Below are 19,387 nucleotides of genomic sequence, written 5' to 3'. Positions count from 1 at the left end.
ATACAGTCAGAGAACAGCAGTCTGCAGGCTTTAGACAGTGTCACACAGAGTTATGCTTCAACAGACCGAACAACTTCCACTCACTGTAAGTTGTGCTTCTACATTTCTTTGCTTTGTAGCAATAAAAAATAATTTCTAATCAAGAGTGTCTAAGAGTATCAGAAAAATGTATTTATTTAACAGAGATATACTAATTTGTTAAATGAGTATAGTTAAACAAAAGTGAAGAGTTGTGCTGGCACTGACATTTGAACCCGCAGGTTATTCGTTCAAATCCTGCATCATGGGAAACTTTTTCAGCAAATGGCAAGACGGAAGCAACGAGACTAAAGACAGACAACCGGCGGCAGACAATATGAGGTAAAGCTAAAAGTCGAGCATTCTTGATTTAGCTTTAGCATGTAACTCAAGTTTCTTTTCATGGGGTACATATATGCTATGAAATATTTTGTAAATGTAGCTCATAGAGATACTCTGAAATGTTTGCATATTATTATAATTCTAACTTTTTATGACAGAACAACCAGCTTCCTGATGAAGTGCGTGGGATTACAATGTTTAACAAGTCCACACACTGATGAGGCAAAGACAGGTAAACCACTATCTCTTTGAACTGCGATATAAAGCACATACTAGTGGGTTTTTCAGTCAAGCAGCATTGTTCATATGATTTCTGAAGCAAAGAGCACTTGAAAAATGAAAAATAATGCAATAAAGATTCACTAATGGCAACCACATTCTTTTGTGTTCTAATAGTACTGGACAAGACTCAATCTTAAATTAATTCATTCACTTTTAATTGATTCTTTTTTTAATGTAGCATAATAAGTTTTCACTATTATTGGTATACATTTATGCAGGACGACACACTGGCACCACAGTGAACCTTATTCTTTTGGGAATGTCTGGGACTGGAAAGAGTGCCAGTGGGAACACCATCCTTGGACAGAAACACTTTGTTTCTAGACCCAGTTCAACGGCCGTCACCACAAATTGCCAGAATGTACAAACTGAGATCAGTGGTGTAGACATAAATGTGATTGATACCCCAGATATGTTTGATGATGACATTGCACCATCAGTTAGGGGCAAACATGTGCAAAGGTGCAAACAACTCTGTGAGTCAGGACCATGTGTGTTTGTACTTGTGATGCATGTGAGCAGATTTACAGATGGTGAGAGAGACATCATGGAAAAGTTAGAAAAAGCTTTTGGGAGGGAAGTTAGAGGACGAACAATCATCCTGTTCACCCGAGGAAATGACTTGCAGCAGGCGGGAATGGGCTTGGAGGATTTTCTTCATTCTTGCCAACCTGATCTGAAGAAAATGGTTGAAAAGTATGGAAACAGGTGTGTTCTCTTTGAGAACAACAAATCAGGTCCTGATCAGGTTGAAAAACTAATGAAGGTGGTAAACACAATACTCAAAGACCAGAATAATGTATAAATTGAAGTGCTTGGAAATTATTATTATTTTTTTACATATATGTAAAAATAGAGCATTGAGCGAATCAGTATCTTGAAGAGGTAGATGATCTAATACAGCTACAAATGTGAATCTTTGGTGTTTTCTTTAATAAATTTCATTTGAATTAACATACAGATGAGAAGAATGATCTGATATTTTTTCTTGGACTTCTGTCACAGGAGGCAATGAAAGCTTGTTAACCTTTGTAAACCGGAACCAATTTAATAAAACTAAGATTTTCAGTACAAAGTGTCCAATTGTCCTATGGTCTAAGAGTCAATTCAATTCAATTTTATCTATATGGCACCACATCACAACAACAGTGGCCTTAAGGTGCTTTCTATTGTAAGGTATTTTAAGTACTACTTAAATATCTTATTAACAACAAGTAAGCAATGGGGGTGAGTGAGTAAGCTCAGGAGGTAGAGGGTGGTGGTTCGAGTCCCATCTTCTACTTACCCCAAGTTTCTCTCCAGTGCATCTATCACAGTATGAATATGTGTGAATGTTAGATAGAAAGCACAGAAACAGGTGCTTGTATGACTGGGTGAATTAGGTAAGTTGTATAAAGCACTTGAAGTGTGCAATGGGAGTAGAGAAGCAGTATGTAAGAGCCAGTCCATTTACAATTTACCAATCTAAGAGCAAAGTCCTCTATTTAGGTGATACAGTACTATGATATGTTCAAGAGAAGATGAGGCCTAATCATTCAAAACATTCCACGTGAGGAGAAGGATTTTAAATTTGATTCTGGATGTAGAAGGGATCAGATGAAGAAAAGCCAATTTGCTAATGGTAAATGGGCTGGTTCTTGCATTGCGATTTTCTACTCTGAGCACTCAAAGCATTCATGTAACTTGCCGTATTCAGTGCTTTCTATCCATCATTCACACACTCTCCTTGTTCTATCTTCAGATATTTAGATATATTCCTGTGGGGCTGTTGTTGGATGCATGTATTTATGGAAATTCTGTATGTGCAAAAAACTAGGTATCATATATTTTGATTATTGTTGATAGACTCATTATCGCCATTGCCTGTGTTCACCATAAATTAGGTCCTGGTGGTGGTTTCTTACGAGTTACTCTCACATGTGTATCAGGCACACAGAGGGAAGCCACATGTTGAAATGTATCAGTGTCAATTTACTTTTCCTGTAAGAGATATATACTCTGAGGAATGTACCAATTCATGACCGATAATATTCCATTGGTCCCCTGGGCAGACTCTTTTAGGCGGACTCGTTTCCAGTAGGTGTCAGACTCCGCCAGAGCTGCCCTTTGTCACTGATTCTGTTCATGATTTTTATGGACAGAATTTCTAGGTGTAGTAAAGTGGCAGAAGGCTTTCACTTATGTAGTCTCAGAATCTCATCTTTACTTTTTGCAGAAAATGTGATTCTGTTGCTTCATCAAGTGATGGCCTCCAGCTCACATAAGTATCTCGGAAATCCTGCTGACTTGAGTACATTTACCTTTGACAGTTTGGAGGCAGATCCAAAGAAGAACTAAGACTAAGAACAAGAAAAATAACTCACTTCTCAAAACACAATACAACAAAGATTCAAAAATCCCAAAAAACGCAAAACACTGAGAACAAATTCAGGGACCTTAACAGGACGTTTTTCTATAAAAAATATAAATGGATACCCCACCTCTAGCCCTTTGCTGTTTTCAGTGTTCTGAAGTAAAGATACTGAAGATAAAAGATTATAGAGAGACTGCTGAGACTGTCCATGTTCTCCTTCTCCATTCAAATAAGAAAGCAAAATAGGGCAAAAGATGTTGTAAATGTTGTTATGTGCATCGTATATTTCATGGAATTATTGTTTTATACTGTTGTTACGTCCCCACAACAGTATAACAGTATTTACTCATCATTTGATTCAGATATTGTGAGTTAATGTTGTAGAGATTCAGAAAACCTCCAATGTGGCTAGATCACTATGGAGGAAGTAAACTGCACAACAGCTTTTACTTTTGATTTGAGAAGAATTTCTATGTTTTTGTTCAATGTAATGAACCTGTTACTAAACAGAAACCCTGCTTAGTCAGATCTGCTCTGATAATTCAGCTGTTGACCCAACCCTAATCTCCTATCACCACTTGATAAGATATCTCCTGAGAGTCATCAGCTTCCTATAGAAGAACAAACATGCTGGCATGAGACTCAAACAATTATAACAGAAAGTTGGGCAGTGATGTAACACCTGTGGGTTACACCCAAAATGTTTTCATTCACCCGTGTTAGTGGGCTAACAAGTACTGAGGAATGTTCATGTTTTCCTTTGCTCCAAAATTCAGTGTTAATGCCACTGTTTCACTTCAGAGTTGGTTGTGGAAGTTTTTTGCTTGCTTGCTTGTTTTACTTTGAATATGTTTCACACCCACTTGTGAGGAGAAACTCAATAAAGGAACTTTACAAACATTTCAGTTTGATGTTTCTCCTTTGAAAGACAACAGAATTAATAGCTAATGTTTAATTATTTAGTACTTTATTATTACTTTTGTCTGTATGTCATATTTATGATTAAAAACAAAATGGAATAGAGCAGGAATTGATCCTGCAACATGAAATACTGGTATCGGAAGTATCGGTATTCCAGGATTGCTCCTCACATCACTACCCCCCAATCACTGAGTGAGACGGCAGTGTAGACAACAGTGAAGAGGAGAGTGCAAGTGCATTGCAAAAACACATAAATGTGACTGACACCCATAAACGATGCAGCACCTGGCTTGAGTTTAAAGAAGCAGACACTAACTAAAAAGAGAAACCAAATCAAACCAGCCAATCTGAGGCATTTGATTTTTCTGAATGTCAACCTGCACTGAGGACATACTGTTTTTGAGTTCGGTTCTTTTTCTGTTCTGTGGATTTGTTAGCAATGTCTAAACCATGACCCTACTGAAAATTGCAAAACATGAATGTCTTGAGCATAATGAGCACTCAGTTCACTAGTCAGCTGGCAGCCCTATCTGATAACTGTTAGAATTCATATTAGAACCTAAATCACCTAAATAAATAGAAACGACAGTCCATTATTACTTTAAGAACTGAAGGTCAATCAATCTGGAAAATTGCTATAACTTTAAATGCATCCCCGAGTGCAGTCACAAAAACCATCGGCACTAAAACGAAATTGGCTCACATGAGAACCGTCCCAACAACAACTGTTCAGAGGAGACTGGATAAATCAGGCATTTATGGTCAAATAGCTCCTAAGAAAGCAAATAGCTACTAAGGAAAAGCAACAAGCAGAAGAGATTTGTTTGGGCCAAGAAACACCAGGAAGGAGGAGATGGACTTCTCTGACCAAATGGCCTGGCCTCCACAGTCACCTGACCTAAACCCAATCAAGATGATTTGGGATGAGATCGACCGCATAGTGAAGGCAAAAGGACCAACAAGTGCTGAGCATGTTTGGGAACTCCTTCAAGACTGTTTAAAAAGCATTTCAGGTGACTGAAAGCTCATTGAGAGAACACCAAGAGAGTGCAAAACAGTAAACAAAGTAAAGGGTGGTTATTTTGAAGAATCTAAAATATATATTTAAATAATTTCACACTTTTTTGTTTACTACATAATTCCATATATTTTCACCCATAGTTTTGATGCCCTCAGTAGGAATCTACAACGTAAATAGTCATGAAAATAAAGAAAAGACATCAATTGAGAAGATGTGTCTAAACTTTTGACTGGTAGCATATATATATACACTCAAAAAAATAATTCATTGGATGAACTTAATTTTATCTTGCCACCTATATTCCATCTAAACCAATCATGTTATATCAATCCATCTTGATTGTGTTGTTTCAACACTAAAAATGTTTGTAAGTGTAACATAATTTAAACATTAACATTCAGTTAATTTGATTTTTATTCAGTTAACATGTTTGTACCAAGTTAGTCTAATCAAATTAATTTAAATTCATGTTATATTGTTTAAACACATTGGCACATCAAAAGTCAGTCTTGTTACATGAACTAGTAAAATATTTGTTTGTTACACAAATGTTAATCTTGTTGAATGAACAAATGTAGTTTATGTCTGTAGTACTTACACCAATCATGTTTCAGTTAGTGTTTGTATTGCTTATGTAAACATTACTTTTAATTAAATTAATGAAACATACATAAATGATAACTTGCAAAACCATCTCTTTTATTTTGCTTGAACATTCTTAAAACATTTGGCAGGATCCCAGTTCAGCCTAGCTTTCTCCCCTTTAACCATCTCATACTAAGACCACAGAACTTCCAGATCAAGACATGATGACTGAAAGAAAAAATACAATAAAAATAACCCTAACCCTAATAATAAAAATGAAATAAGTCTGTTGAATAGTTTGCAGACAAAAAATATTATCCCCAAAGCAACTTTCGTAAAATGTAGTAAAATATGCATTGCAAACAACAATATGAATTTTAACACAATTTAAAGCTCAGACATAACATTCAACATGTCACGGTTAGGTGGTCCTCACCGATTACCTTGCCACTTTTTGGGGGTGTTTGTGTGTACTGCGTCGTGTTCTCCTCTCCATCTTGTGCATGTGTTTTGCTGCGGAGACATGTACCTCCGGAAGCCGTGGCACGGCACGGCAGCTGACCGGAGGGGAGGGTCCGGAGCTGGAAGCGTCGCACCTGTACGTAATTACTTCGCCGGCTACAACTGATCTGAAGCAGCCCTATTTAACGGTGCAGTCGAGTCACAACCAACGCTGGAACGTTGAACTAAACTGGGTAGCGTAATTGTGGCTAGTATACTCAGCTTGTGAAAGAGAGAACGGTTGAGTTACAGTGCGTGTGTTTTTCTCATCTGCCCCCAGGATTCAGAGATCGGAGGAGGAGCCGGCACAAGGAGCGGTTTTGGATTATTACAGCACTGCCACTGCGGGGAGAAGTCATAGGAGCGGTTTTGGATTATTACTGCACTGCTCTTTCTGGATTACAGACTCGAACTATTGACTCACCTTTTCACTGTGAATAAATTCACTGTCACTCTGCAAGAAGTCTCGCACCTGAGTCCTTTAATTCCATTTCACCATGACAGAACGTTCCAGCCAAGCGGACTCAGCGGACTCGTCATCCTGGCGGCGCGAGCTGTCGCTCCAGGCGGGGCAATTAGAACGCCACGAGAAAATGTTACACCATGTCTCCAGGGAGCAATCAGCGCTAATCCAGGTTGTGACGGAGCTAAAAGGTATGCTGCTATCTACCGTCTGGAGCTGCGGGGGGCCCTTCACCAGCGCCACCCCCGATCAGCGTCGCTGCTGCTTGCCCACTGCCTCCCTCCCCTCCTCCGCCTCCACGGGAACATTCATTGCCTGTCCCAGAAAAATTTTCTGGGGAATTAGACAAGAGTAGGGGATTTTTGACGCAGTGTGCCCTCATCTTTAGGCAGCAGGCTCAGGCCTACGCCACTGATGGTTCTAAAATAGCCTTGATGGTGGAGCTGTTGATGGGCCGAGCCTTGCAGTGGGTGCAAGCGGTCCTGAACTCCCAGCCTCAGATTTCTTACACTGAGTTTTTGAGCAAATTTCGTAGCATTTTTGATAAAGGAACTAACCCTGACAGTGCTGCGCATAGGATGTTTACCTTGAAGCAGGGCCGGAGGAGCGTCGCTGACTTCTCGGTGGACTTCTGGATCCTCGCTGAGGAGACTGGTTGGGAGGAAACGGCGCTCCGGGGCGCCTTCTTGAACAGTCTGAATGAGGGACTGAAGCGTGAGTTGGCTACAAAAGACTTGCCTAACACTTTGAATGCGTTGATTGATTTATGTATTAGGTTGGACGACCACCTGCGGGAGTTCGGCAGGCGGACACCGGGAGGCGCTAGGTGGCGGGCGGAATTGCCGGCTCTGGAATGGAGAGGGACGGACCCGCGACCTACGGAGGCGGAGGAGCCTATGCAGCTAGGCAGAGCACGATTGAGCTCCACAGATTGGAGGGGGAGACGCCAGACGGGTGAGTGTTTTGCATGTGGGAAGAAGGGACATTTTGCTGACGCATGCCCCTCTCGGGGAAACGACCAAGCCTGTCAGTAGCTGTGGGAATACTGACGGGTGCGACCATGAACACTGCCTCCCATCTGAGTTGTCCTGCTAAGTTGGTTTTTCAATCTCACACCCATCTGTGTAGTGCGTTAGTGGATTCTGGGGCCGAACAGAGTTTTCTGGATGAATCGCTCGCTAGGAGGTTGGGTTTTCCTGCAGTTCCTCTCCAGGAGCCTCTTCAAGTGTCGGCTCTTAACGGCAGCCCGTTAGCGGAAATAACTCATCGCACAGCCGATCTGACCTTAGTTCTTTCTGGTAACCATGTCGAGAAAGTTTCCCTGTTTCTGTTTAGAGCCCCCGGCACACCATTGGTCTTGGGGTTCCCATGGCTCACACAACACAACCCGCAGATCGACTGGGCTCAGGGACGCGTGACAGGATGGAGCGAGTGGTGCCATGAACATTGTTTACGTGCAGCGGTGCCCAGTTTATTGCCCCTAACTCCAGCGGCTCAAGTGAAGGCACCTGATCTTTCAGCCGTCCCTCCGGAGTACCACGATTTGGCTCAGGTATTCAGCAAAGACCTGGCAGTGTCCCTCCCGCCTCATCGCCCTTACGATTGCGGGATAGATCTGCACCCCGGCGCCCCATTACCCACCAGCCGGCTTTACAGCATCTCAAAACCCGAACGTGAGACAATGGAGCGTTAGATCACAGACTCCCTTGCTGCCGGTCTAATTCGCCCATCCACGTCCCCGCTGGGGGCTGGATTCTTCTTTGTACAGAAAAAGGACAAGTCTCTCCGCCCCTGTATAGATTTTCGGGGCCTGAATAAGATTACAGTCAAGAACAGATATCCCCTCCCTCTTCTGGCCTCAGCGTTCGAACTACTCCAGGGGGCGACCATCTTTTCCAAACTCGACCTCCGTAATGCATACCATCTGGTTTGTGTTCGCGAAGGGGATGAATGGAAGACGGCGTTTAACACCCATCTGGGGCACTTCGAATATTTGGTTATGCCTTTCGGACTCACCAACGCCCCCGCTGTTTTCCAAGCTATGGTTAATGATGTGCTGCGTGACTTTATTAACCACTTTGTGTTTGTTTATTTAGACGACATCCTCATTTTCTCTAGGACCCGAGCCGAACACGTGAAACAGGTGAGACTGGTGCTGCAGCGTCTGCTGGAGAATCGGCTTTTCGTCAAGGGTGAGAAGTGCCAGTTTCATGTTCAGTCTGTGCCGTTTTTGGGGTTTATTGTGGAGAAGGGGCAGTTGCGAGCCGACCCTGCCAAAGTGAGGGCAGTGGTAGAGTGGCCCGAGCCCAAGACACGTCGGGAACTGCAAAGGTTTCTCGGGTTCGCCAACTTTTACAGGAAGTTCATCAGAAACTTTAGTGCGGTGGTCACTCCTCTCACACGGCTCACCTCTCCCAAGCAGCCTTTTCTCCGGTCTAGTTCAGCACAACGGGCGTTTGCCCATTTGAAACGTCTGTTTTCCTCTGCTCCCATTTTGATCCAGGCTGACCTCACCCGACCATTCGTGGTGGAGGTGGACGCATCGGACTCAGGGGTGGGGGCCGTTCTCTCCCAGCGGGTGGAGAGCAGGCTGCACCCATGTGCCTTTTTCTCTCGACGGCTGACGCCAGCGGAACGAAATTATGACGTGGGCGATCGGGAGCTCCTCGCCATCAAACTGGCCCTGGAGGAATGGCGGCACTGGTTGGAGGGAGGAGAACACCCCGTTGTGATTTGGACAGACCATAAGAACTTGGCATATATCCAGGCAGCTAAGCGTCTCAACGCTCGTCAAGCCAGGTGGGCCCTGTTCTTTACACGTTTCAATATCTCTATAACCTACAGACCGGGATCACGCAACATGAAGCCCGATGCTCTGTCACGCCAATTTTCGCCCCACATGGATGACGAAGAGAGCCAGAGACCCGTTCTGCCCGCCTCATGCATCGTGGGGGCCATCACATGGGAGATTGAGATGACGGTCAGAGAGGCCCAGCAGCAGGAGCCAGACCCAGGGATGGGCCCTGATGGACGGTTGTTCGTCCCCACAACGGTCCGGGGCAGAGTTATACACTGGGCCCACACCGCAAAGTTCTCCTGCCACCCTGGTAAGAACCGCACCATTAGTTTTTTGCAACATTTCTTTTGGTGGCCCTCTCTCCACAGGGATGTTTGGGACTATGTGGCAGCCTGTCCTACCTGTGCTCGGAATAAGACCCCCAGTGCTCCCCAGGCCGGTCTCTTGCACCCTCTGCCCGTCCCCAAGCGCCCCTGGTCGCACATCGCTTTGGATTTTGTCACCGGTCTACCGCCGTCGTCAGGTAACACGACCATACTCACTGTGATAGACCGTTTTTCCAAGGCTGCGCACTTTGTGGCATTGCCTAAGCTCCCGACGGCCTTGGAGACTGCTCGGCTCCTCACTGATCATGTTTTTCGATTACATGGACTGCCACGGGACATTGTTTCTGATCGGGGTCCCCAGTTTACTTCTCGGGTGTGGAGGGCGTTTTGTTCGGAACTGGGGGCCGGAGTGAGTTTGTCTTCAGGTTTTCATCCTCAGACGAATGGTCAGGCGGAGCGGGCGAACCAGGAGTTGGAGTCTATGTTGCGCTGTGTGGTTTCCTCGAATCAATCCACCTGGAGTGGCCAATTAGCTTGGGTCGAGTACGCTCACAATTCCAGCACGTCAGCGGCCACTGGGGTGTCTCCGTTTGAGGCGTCGCTGGGGTACCAGCCGCCTCTACTCACCATCACTGAAGGCGAGCTGGCCGTCCCCTCCGTTCAGCATCATATGAGACGCTGCAGGCGAGCGTGGCGCGCCACCCGGGCGGCTCTGTTGAGGACGGCGGAACAGAATAAGAGGCTGGCTGATCGTCGCCGCACCCCTGCCCCTGCCTATCGTGTTGGGCAGCAGGTGTGGCTCTCTTCCAGGTATGTTCCTTTGCGGACTGAATCCAGGAAGTTGGCCCCGCGTTTCATTGGGCCCTTTTCGATCCAGGCTGTTCTGAACCCAGTGACTGTTCGCTTGGCCCTTCCTCGTGCCATGAGGATTCATAATGTGTTTCATGTTTCCCAGGTGAAACCGGTCCGGACCAGCCCTTTGTGCCCGCCCTCCGGGCCCCCGCCTCCCGCCCGGATTATCGACGGCGCCCCGGCGTATTCCATCACCCGCATTATGGATGCCCGGCGCCGCGGTAGGGGCTTTCAGTTCTTGGTGGATTGGGACGGGTATGGTCCGGAGGAGCGTTCCTGGGTGCCGCGGTCTGCGATTCTCGATGATGCCATGGTGAGAGAGTTCCGCCGCCGGCACCCTGACAAGTTTGGTCGGTCGCCGGGAGGCTCCCGTTAATGGGGGGGTACTGTCACGGTTAGGTGGTCCTCACCGATTACCTTGCCACTTTTTGGGGGTGTTTGTGTGTACTGCGTCGTGTTCTCCTCTCCATCTTGTGCATGTGTTTTGCTGCGGAGACATGTACCTCCGGAAGCCGTGGCACGGCATGGCAGCTGACCGGAGGGGAGGGTCCGGAGCTGGAAGCGTCGCACCTGTACGTAATTACTTCGCCGGCTACAACTGATCTGAAGCAGCCCTATTTAACGGTGCAGTCGAGTCACAACCAACGCTGGAACGTTGAACTAAACTGGGTAGCGTAATTGTGGCTAGTATACTCAGCTTGTGAAAGAGAGAACGGTTGAGTTACAGTGCGTGTGTTTTTCTCATCTGCCCCCAGGATTCAGAGATCGGAGGAGGAGCCGGCACAAGGAGCGGTTTTGGATTATTACAGCACTGTCACTGCGGGGAGAAGTCAAGGAGCGGTTTTGGATCATTACAGCACTGTCACTGCGGGGAGAAGTCATAGGAGCGGTTTTGGATTATTACTGCACTGCTCTTTCTGGATTACAGACTCGAACTATTGACTCACCTTTTCACTGTGAATAAATTCACTGTCACTCTGCAAGAAGTCTCGCACCTGAGTCCTTTAATTCCATTTCACCATGACACAACATTACTATAACATTACAACATTACTATGTTGCTTGCATACATTAGTCCTCCATTTAATCAGGCTGTATCCATTAATAGTGACTTTATGCTATTTAATGTGTGGAGAAAACATTCAATTTTGAGTATAACTGCTCCACTCAAACAATTTGTGAAAACCAGTGTGCATTTGCCTTTGTAACAAATGCAAAAATTGTTACAAATATCAGTGTTTACACTTCAAGTGTATAAGACTTTAAGTTATGAACGAACAATCTTTGTATAATAGCCACAGAGCAAACCACATAGTTTATATGAACATTTTATAACTTACAATTTTAAACTTTAAAACAGTAAACACATATTTGCATTGCAGAAACCTTGAAAAAAAATATCTGGCTTGCCTGAGTCTGTTTCAAGCTCATTCACCCCATTAGCTTGTTTTTTAGGAACTGTGCCTTGGATGACAACCTCTGTCCATCCAGCTTCATGATAATCTTTTGCAAGACTTCAAAAGTGCATTTGAGCTCCGGTGGGTAGCTTTGGTTCAGACAGTATATCAGTCCAAATAACAGAGCACAAGCAATTGCAATGCTCCTCAAACCAGTGAGAACCTCCACGCCTTCAATCAGGACACCGATGTTCTCTGGGTCATCTCCAGGCTCCGCACCCTCCTGATGTATGACATACACTCCCATCACAGTTTGTTCCATGGCTTCAGTGTTGGCCTCAGTGTTCTGTGACGTAAAATATAATAATACATTTGTTTGAGTCTAGATATGAAAAAAAAAAAAAAGGAATTCAGCAATCAGTGTGAATATGCTGATATATTTACTAAATTCTATGTCTCTGGTTTCACACCTCAGAAATTTGACATGAAACAAAACAAGGACCAATTGCAATATCTTTTATTCACACGTGGTGTCACATTTTACCATTTCATATATCGAAATTACCCATAACTCCTGGAGCAAATTACATAACACAGAACAACTTGTGAATGTAACTGACCATATATTCCTTCACAAGTTTCTCATGGTCTTCATTCAGGTAGACACACAAGGACTTCAGGATGCATGCTCGTCTTGTATGTATTGTGTCATCCTAAGAAAAAAGGGAATCCATAATGACAATATTTAGCTTTTAGGCAGCAGTTTGAAAAATGAATACTTAGTTTGGAAGAGTCCAAAAGGCCACATGGTAAATAGACTGGTTCTTATATAGCGTTTTTCTACTCGGAGCACTCAAAGCTGCCTTTATACAACAATTCATTCACCCAATCACTTTTTCTAAACTGTTTAAATGGCCTGTATTTATATAGCGCTTTACTGGTCCCTAAGGACCCCAAAGCGCTTTACATATCCAGTCATCCACCCATTCACACACTGGTGATGGCAGCTACATTGTAGCCACAGCCACCCTGGGGCGCACTGACAGAGGTCGAGGCTGTCGAACACTGGCGCCACCGGGTTTAGTGCTTACTGTCTAACATTCATACACATTCACACTCCGATGAATGCATCAGTGAGCAACTTGGGGTTAGTATCTTACCCAAGGATATTTGGCATGCACACTGGAGGAGCTTGGGACCAAACCGCCAAGCTTCTGATTAGTAGCTGACCTGCTCTACCACCTGAGCTACAGCCACCTCAAAACATCTGTCTAAACCAAATCAGACACAAAATGAGGCAACTAAACACTAATGGGGTTTTTTTGGGTTTTTTTTTCCATTTTGATCAAAATTAACCATACGATTTTATCAATTACTTATTAATATAAGACTGATGCTTATATAATTTGTATAAAATATGAAAACCTCTTAGCACTTTTGCCTACCATCTGTATAGATATCTTTGCTCAAAAAATTGCCAGATTATGGGCATAAAAAGTTCTTAAGCACATATCTAACCCACCTTGGAGATGGCCACCATGATGAGTCTCATTTTTCTGCCAGCCACCCCACCTTTGCCTCGAAAGAGCTCCATCATGCGTGGAGTGTACAAGTCTAGCTCATAAAAGAATCTAGATAGCAGCGGTACTGTCGATATGCGCAGGAATTCCTTGTCAATCTGAAAAACATGAACAATGCACTTATAATATGCACCAGAGGAAGGACATACCAGGAATTATTAGCTGTTTTATCACTATGTTATGTCAATATTAGTGAAGCAAGAAATAACTGGTCAACCATAAACACACTCTAAAAGTTAGACATATAGGACATGCACCTCTTTCTCGGTGAACAGAGCTGGCCATCTGCTTTTAAAATCTGCAACGAAGGGCTGTCCTTGAATAACTTCTTGCCTTCTGTACGAAAAAGTCTTCTGCATTTTCATTGCCACTATATTGTCATTGTTTCTCCTCTGATCCTCTGAAAGCAGTGCAATTCTCTCTTTTTCCAGGCTGTCAGTGGTTTCTCCTTTTGGATACTGCGGACAGTAATTGACATTTAAAAGTTACTGAACTTGAAGCTGTCTGTGTAAACTGAGATGAATGAGCTTTATAGACATGAGTGTTCAGTCCACTCCAAGTCTTAAATGTGCACGGACAATTAACATATATGCACAGATAATGTTGACCTATGATAATGATGATGTAGTTTATAATGTTGAAGTAATTTGTACCTGCTGCTCTCTCTGGTAACACAATGCTTGCACTGCCACATACACGTCACTGATAAAAAATGAAATATGTATTAGAAAACGTCAAGGAGATTAAACTTCTGCATCATCCAAAAAAAATAAATAAATAACATAATAATAATAATAAGGCAAACATGAACTTACCATGTATTGTTGAGGAGGTGCATAAGAATCTCAGCGCATGGGAATGTGGCTTTATTTTGTGATGTATTTCTGGCGAGAGAAATTAATTAAAACAAAGTTATTACTCTGACAAATTTGTGTTAATATCTACATACTGTTAAATGTGAAGACTGTTACGGTGCGTACACACCGAACGCGATAGACGCGACCAGAGCTTCAGGTTTACATGTAAAGTCAATGGAGGAGCACGATGAAGCACGACTGGAGGTCCAGCTAAACTTCGGAAGCAGATTTGCATTGAGAAAACGCTTTTCTGCCTACTTCACATGACTGACGCCTTTGAAGCGCGAAGTAAAATACGCACTGCAGTTTGTGCGGTGCATTTTGTGCATTCGCGCTTATCACATCTACCGCTCGAGCTAGTAAAATCTGCGGGACAGCAGCTCCTCAAACTCGGCAAAGGACAGAAGGTGGTACCGCTGAAAGCGGCCGTCATCCAGACGGAGCTTCTGGAGCAAGTGGTGAAACTCACCAAACTGCTCACGCTTGTGGAAGACTTGATGGACCCAGGTACGGTGAGGACGTCCTTTAGGCACTCCTCTGCTCTCCACAGCAAATAGAGAAGGGAGACTCTTTCTTCAATCAAATCAAATCAAATCACTTTTATTGTCACATCACATGTGCAGGTACATTGGTACAGCACATGTGAGTAACATTCTTGTGTGCGCGCTTCACAAGCAACAGAGTTGTGCAAAATACAATAATGTAAACAAGCAGAATACAAGAATGGCTAATCTGAAACTAATAAATATATGTACAATATATAATAGTATATGCATTTCTGGATGTGTATACTAAATATTTTCCTACGTGTGTGTGTGTGTGTGTGTGTGTGTGTGTGTGTGTACACATATTTTGCAAATTAAATAGAGTAAACAATAATAAATATATAAAAAAACGCTAGATTGACAGTTGCCATTTTAATAACATACCGTCTGGCACTACTTCCTCCCAGATCTCTTCTTCATACGCGTGAAAATTGCATATAAAGCTCGACCAGTTCATGCTGGAAGCGCTTCGAGGTGCAAATGTGCACGCGATCAGCTAGGGGAGTCTATCGCGTTTGGTGTGAACGCACCGTTAGTCAGCCTTAATGCAGAGCACCAGAGAAACTATAACCCAAACAATTATCCACCTAAATCATTCTGAATTCGAAAACTAAGTGAATATAATACAGAAAAAGAAAATGCACATGCAATTATTGTGACAGATTGTATCTTACTCCTTGTTATTAACTCCCCTAAACGCTGGTTTAGTTGAATTAAACCTTTCATCAATCCAGTTAATGCGGTTGCCCGCGACTAAACTCCACTGACAAAAACAGGAATTTTAGAGCATCATAAAACACTCATAAAATCACCAAAACCATGTCGGTCAGTCTTACCACTACTACCAACAATCACCAACTCCGGTTAAGCAGAAAGTAACCCTTCATTCATGGAGCTATATGCGAAGACGTTACGGCTCTACGCGGATTTCCCGCTCTTCAAAGTTAGCTAACTCCAGAGAAGAAAAACAGTCCTACCAACGCAGATAACCATGAAACCAACCTCGCTCAAAGTCGACAGAAACAAAAAAAAAAAAAGGAACTTACCAAAATAACCTCATCAGTTTTTGCTCTGTTGCAACAATTAGCGACTCCGGTTAAGTTTTTAAAAAAACATTAAATTCACCGACTTACATTTGAAAAATGTTTGGGTCTACAACCTCCCTGCTATACAGTGGGGCAAAAAAGTATTTAGTCAGCCACCGATTGTGCAAGTTCCCCCACTTAAAATGATGACAGAGGTCAGTAATTTGCACCAGAGGTACACTTCAACTGTGAGAGACAGAATGTGAAAAACAAATCCATGAATTCACATGGTAGGATTTGTAAAGAATTTATTCGTAAATCAGGGTGGAAAATAAGTATTTGGTCACCTCAAACATGGAAAATCTCTGGCTCTCACAGACCTGTAACGTCTTCTGTAAGACGCTTTTCTGTCCCCCACTCGTTACCTGTATGAATGGCACCTGTTTGAACTCATCATCTGTATAAAAGACACCTGTCCACAGCCTCAAACAGTCAGACTCCAAACTCCGCCATGGCCAAGACCAAAGAGCTTTCGAAGGACACCAGGAAAAGTATTGTAGACCTGCACCAGACTGGGAAGAGTGAATCTACAATAGGCAAGCAGCTTGGTGTGGAAAAATCAACTGTGGGAGCAATCATCAGAAAATGGAAGACATACAAGACCACTGATAATCTCCCACGATCTGGGGCTCCACGCAAGTTCTCATCCCGTGGGGTCAAAATGATCATGAGAACGGTGAGCAAAGATCCCAGAACCACACGGGGGGACCTGGTGAATGACCTGCAGAGAGCTGGGACCAAAGTAACAAAGGTCACCATCAGTAACACACTACAACGGCAGGGAATCAAATCCCGCAGTGCCAGACGTGTTCCGCTGCTGAAGCCAGTGCATGTCCAGGCCCGTCTGAAGTTTGCCAGAGAGCACATGGATGATACAGCAGAGGATTGGGAGAATGGTTTCATCTGACCACATGACAAAGTAGAACTTTTTGCTATAAACTCAACTCGTCGTGTTTGGAGGACGAAGAATACTGAGTTGCATCCCAAGAACACCATACCTACTGTGAAGCATGGGGGTGGAAACATCATGCTATGGGGCTGTTTTTCTGCCCAGGGGACAGGACGACTGATCCGTGTTAAGGACAGAATGAATGGGGCCATGTATCGTGAGATTTTGAGCCAAAACCACCTTCCATCAGTGAGAACTTTGAAGATGATGGGTCTTCCAACATAACAATGATCCAAAACACACCGCCCGGGCAACAAAGGAGTGGCTCCGTAAGAAGCATTTGAAAGTCCTGGAGTGGCCTAGCCAGTCTCCAGACCTCAACCCCATAGAAAATCTGTGGCGGGAGTTGAAAGTCCGTGTTGCTCGGCGACAGCCCCAAAACATCACTGCTCTCGAGAAGATCTGCATGGAGGAATGGGCCAAAATACCAGCTACTGTGTGTGCAAACCTGGTAAAGACCTATAGTAAACGTTTGACTTCTGTTATTGCCAACAAAGGTTATGTTACAAAGTATTGAGTTGTATTTTTGTTATTGACCAAATACTTATTTTCCACCCTGATTTACGAATAAATTCTTTACAAATCCTACCATGTGAATTCATGGATTTTTTTTTCACATTCTGTCTCTCACAGTTGAAGTGTACCTCTGGTGCAAATTACTGACCTCTGTCATCATTTTAGGTGGGGGAACTTGCACAATCAGTGGCTGACTAAATACTTTTTTGCCCCACTGTATATAAAACTCCTCTAAATCTCCACACTACACAGGTAAAAATTTATAACTAATAGTATTTATCTCTCACTCCACTAACCTAAATAAATATATCAAGAAATATTACTTACCTCACTATCAGGTATGCCAAAGAAGTAACTCCACGTGCGCTCGTTAACTTCTCAACGGACCTTTCCGCATGGTGGGCGTGGAGCATGCGCAATACATGACGCTATCAGAGCCGTTGGTTTGATGGACCTCATTCTCATTGGATTGCCATGAACGAATTTAACTCATCAAAGTTTTCTTTGATTTATATTCAACAAAAAAGAATGAATCATTTAATGAGCATAAAAATGATTTCTTCATGTGATGTAAACATATTACTACTTTGTTAATCAAACACATGCCCTAGTTGATTTTTTTGAGTGTATATATATATATATATATATATATATATATATATATATATATATATATATATATATATATATATGCCTCAGTACTACATGGAAGCTCCTTTCAGACATCATATCGGCTAAGATGAACAGGTACATGGGTCAATACATGAGCGGGACACAGAAAGGAATTGGCAAAAATACCAGAGGCGCAAAACACCAGCTACTGGTAGACAGAACAGTCAGCCAAGACTGCAAGACCAGACTGACCAACCTGTGCACTGCCTGGATTGATTACAAGAAGGCCTATGACTCAATGCCCCACAGCTGGAAACTGGAATGCCTAGAATTGTACAAGATCAATGGGACCCTAAGAGCCTTCATCAGGAACTCAATGGGGATGTGGCGTACAACACTAGAGGCCAACTCCAAGCCCATAGCACAAGTCACCATCAAGTGCGGGATCTACCAAGGAGATGCTCTGTCCCCACTGCTGTTCTGCATAGGCCTGAACCCCCTCAGTGAGATCATTAACAAGACTGGCTACGGATACCGACTACGGAACGGAGCAGTTGTCAGCCACCTCCTGTACATGGATGACATCAAGCTGTATGCCAAGAGTGAACGAGACATCGATTCACTGATCCACACTACCAGGCTATACAGCAATGACATTGGAATGTCGTTCAGACTGGAGAAGTGTAGTCGGATGGTAACAAAGAGAGGGAAGGTAGTCAGAACTGAGGGGATTGAATCAGAATCAGAATCAGAATCAGAAAGGGGTTTATTGCCAAATGTTGAGCAGGTTTACAACATTAGGAAATTGCTGCGGTGCTTCAGTGCAAACATACTGTCATAAATTGCGATTAAATAGACATGAAAAAAATAAAAGTAGGAATAAGAATTAAAAGTGCTATGTAGAAAGATATGTGCATGAGATATACATGAGATATATACATGAGAATAAGAATTAAAAGTGCTGCGTAGAAAGATATATACATGAGTGCAGGTGATGATCAGTGCCAAACATGGAATGATGCAGTGACACAGCGTAGGGTCATGTGTTTGTGGCGGGGACAGTCATATGGTTATTGTTCATGTGTCCAACAGCAGAGGGGAAGAAACTGTTCTTATGGCGAGAGGTTCTGGTGCGAATGGACCGGAGCCTCCTGCCTGAGGGGAGCAGGTCAAACAGACTGTGTCCAGGGTGAGAAGGGTCAGCTGAGATCCGAGCTGCACGCCGCAATGTCCTGGAGGTGTACAGGTCCTGCAGAGATGGGAGTCTGCAGCCAATCACCTTCTCAGCAGAGCGCACAACACGCTGCAGTCTCTGTTTGTCCCTGATAGTGGCTCCAGCGTACCACACGGTGATGGAGGAGGTGAGGATGGACTCGATGATTGCA

At 43.6% G+C, this 19,387-nt stretch overlaps 2 protein-coding genes across 2 annotated transcripts; one reads left to right on the top strand and one right to left on the bottom strand.

The window, feature by feature from the left end:
* Nucleotides 1–49: 49 nt before the first annotated feature.
* LOC147321665 (uncharacterized) lies at nt 50–1,678 on the top strand. The gene is made up of 4 exons (XM_086305093.1): nt 50–85; nt 261–360; nt 519–592; nt 861–1,678. The coding sequence occupies exons 2-4, from the start codon at nt 284–286 to the stop codon at nt 1,445–1,447; spliced, it is 738 nt and encodes a 245-aa protein (XP_086161219.1). The 5' UTR covers nt 50–85; nt 261–283; the 3' UTR covers nt 1,448–1,678.
* Nucleotides 1,679–11,761: 10,083 nt separating this feature from the next.
* Nucleotides 11,762–13,797, bottom strand: LOC147321664 (uncharacterized). The gene is made up of 4 exons (XM_086305091.1): nt 13,696–13,797; nt 13,381–13,536; nt 12,479–12,571; nt 11,762–12,204 (listed from the first exon to the last, which is right to left on the bottom strand). The coding sequence occupies exons 1-4, from the start codon at nt 13,795–13,797 to the stop codon at nt 11,893–11,895; spliced, it is 663 nt and encodes a 220-aa protein (XP_086161217.1). The 3' UTR covers nt 11,762–11,892.
* Between the last annotated feature and the right edge of the window lie 5,590 nt (nt 13,798–19,387).

This window comes from Aulonocara sp. 'chitande type north' Nkhata Bay, linkage group LG9 (assembly GCF_057382095.1).
Source record: "Aulonocara sp. 'chitande type north' Nkhata Bay isolate Kocher_YH1m ecotype deep benthic linkage group LG9, A_spYH_male_GT1.1, whole genome shotgun sequence".
Classification (NCBI taxonomy): Eukaryota; Metazoa; Chordata; class Actinopteri; order Cichliformes; family Cichlidae; genus Aulonocara; species Aulonocara sp. 'chitande type north' Nkhata Bay.
This window is presented reverse-complemented; position numbering and strand designations above follow the sequence as displayed.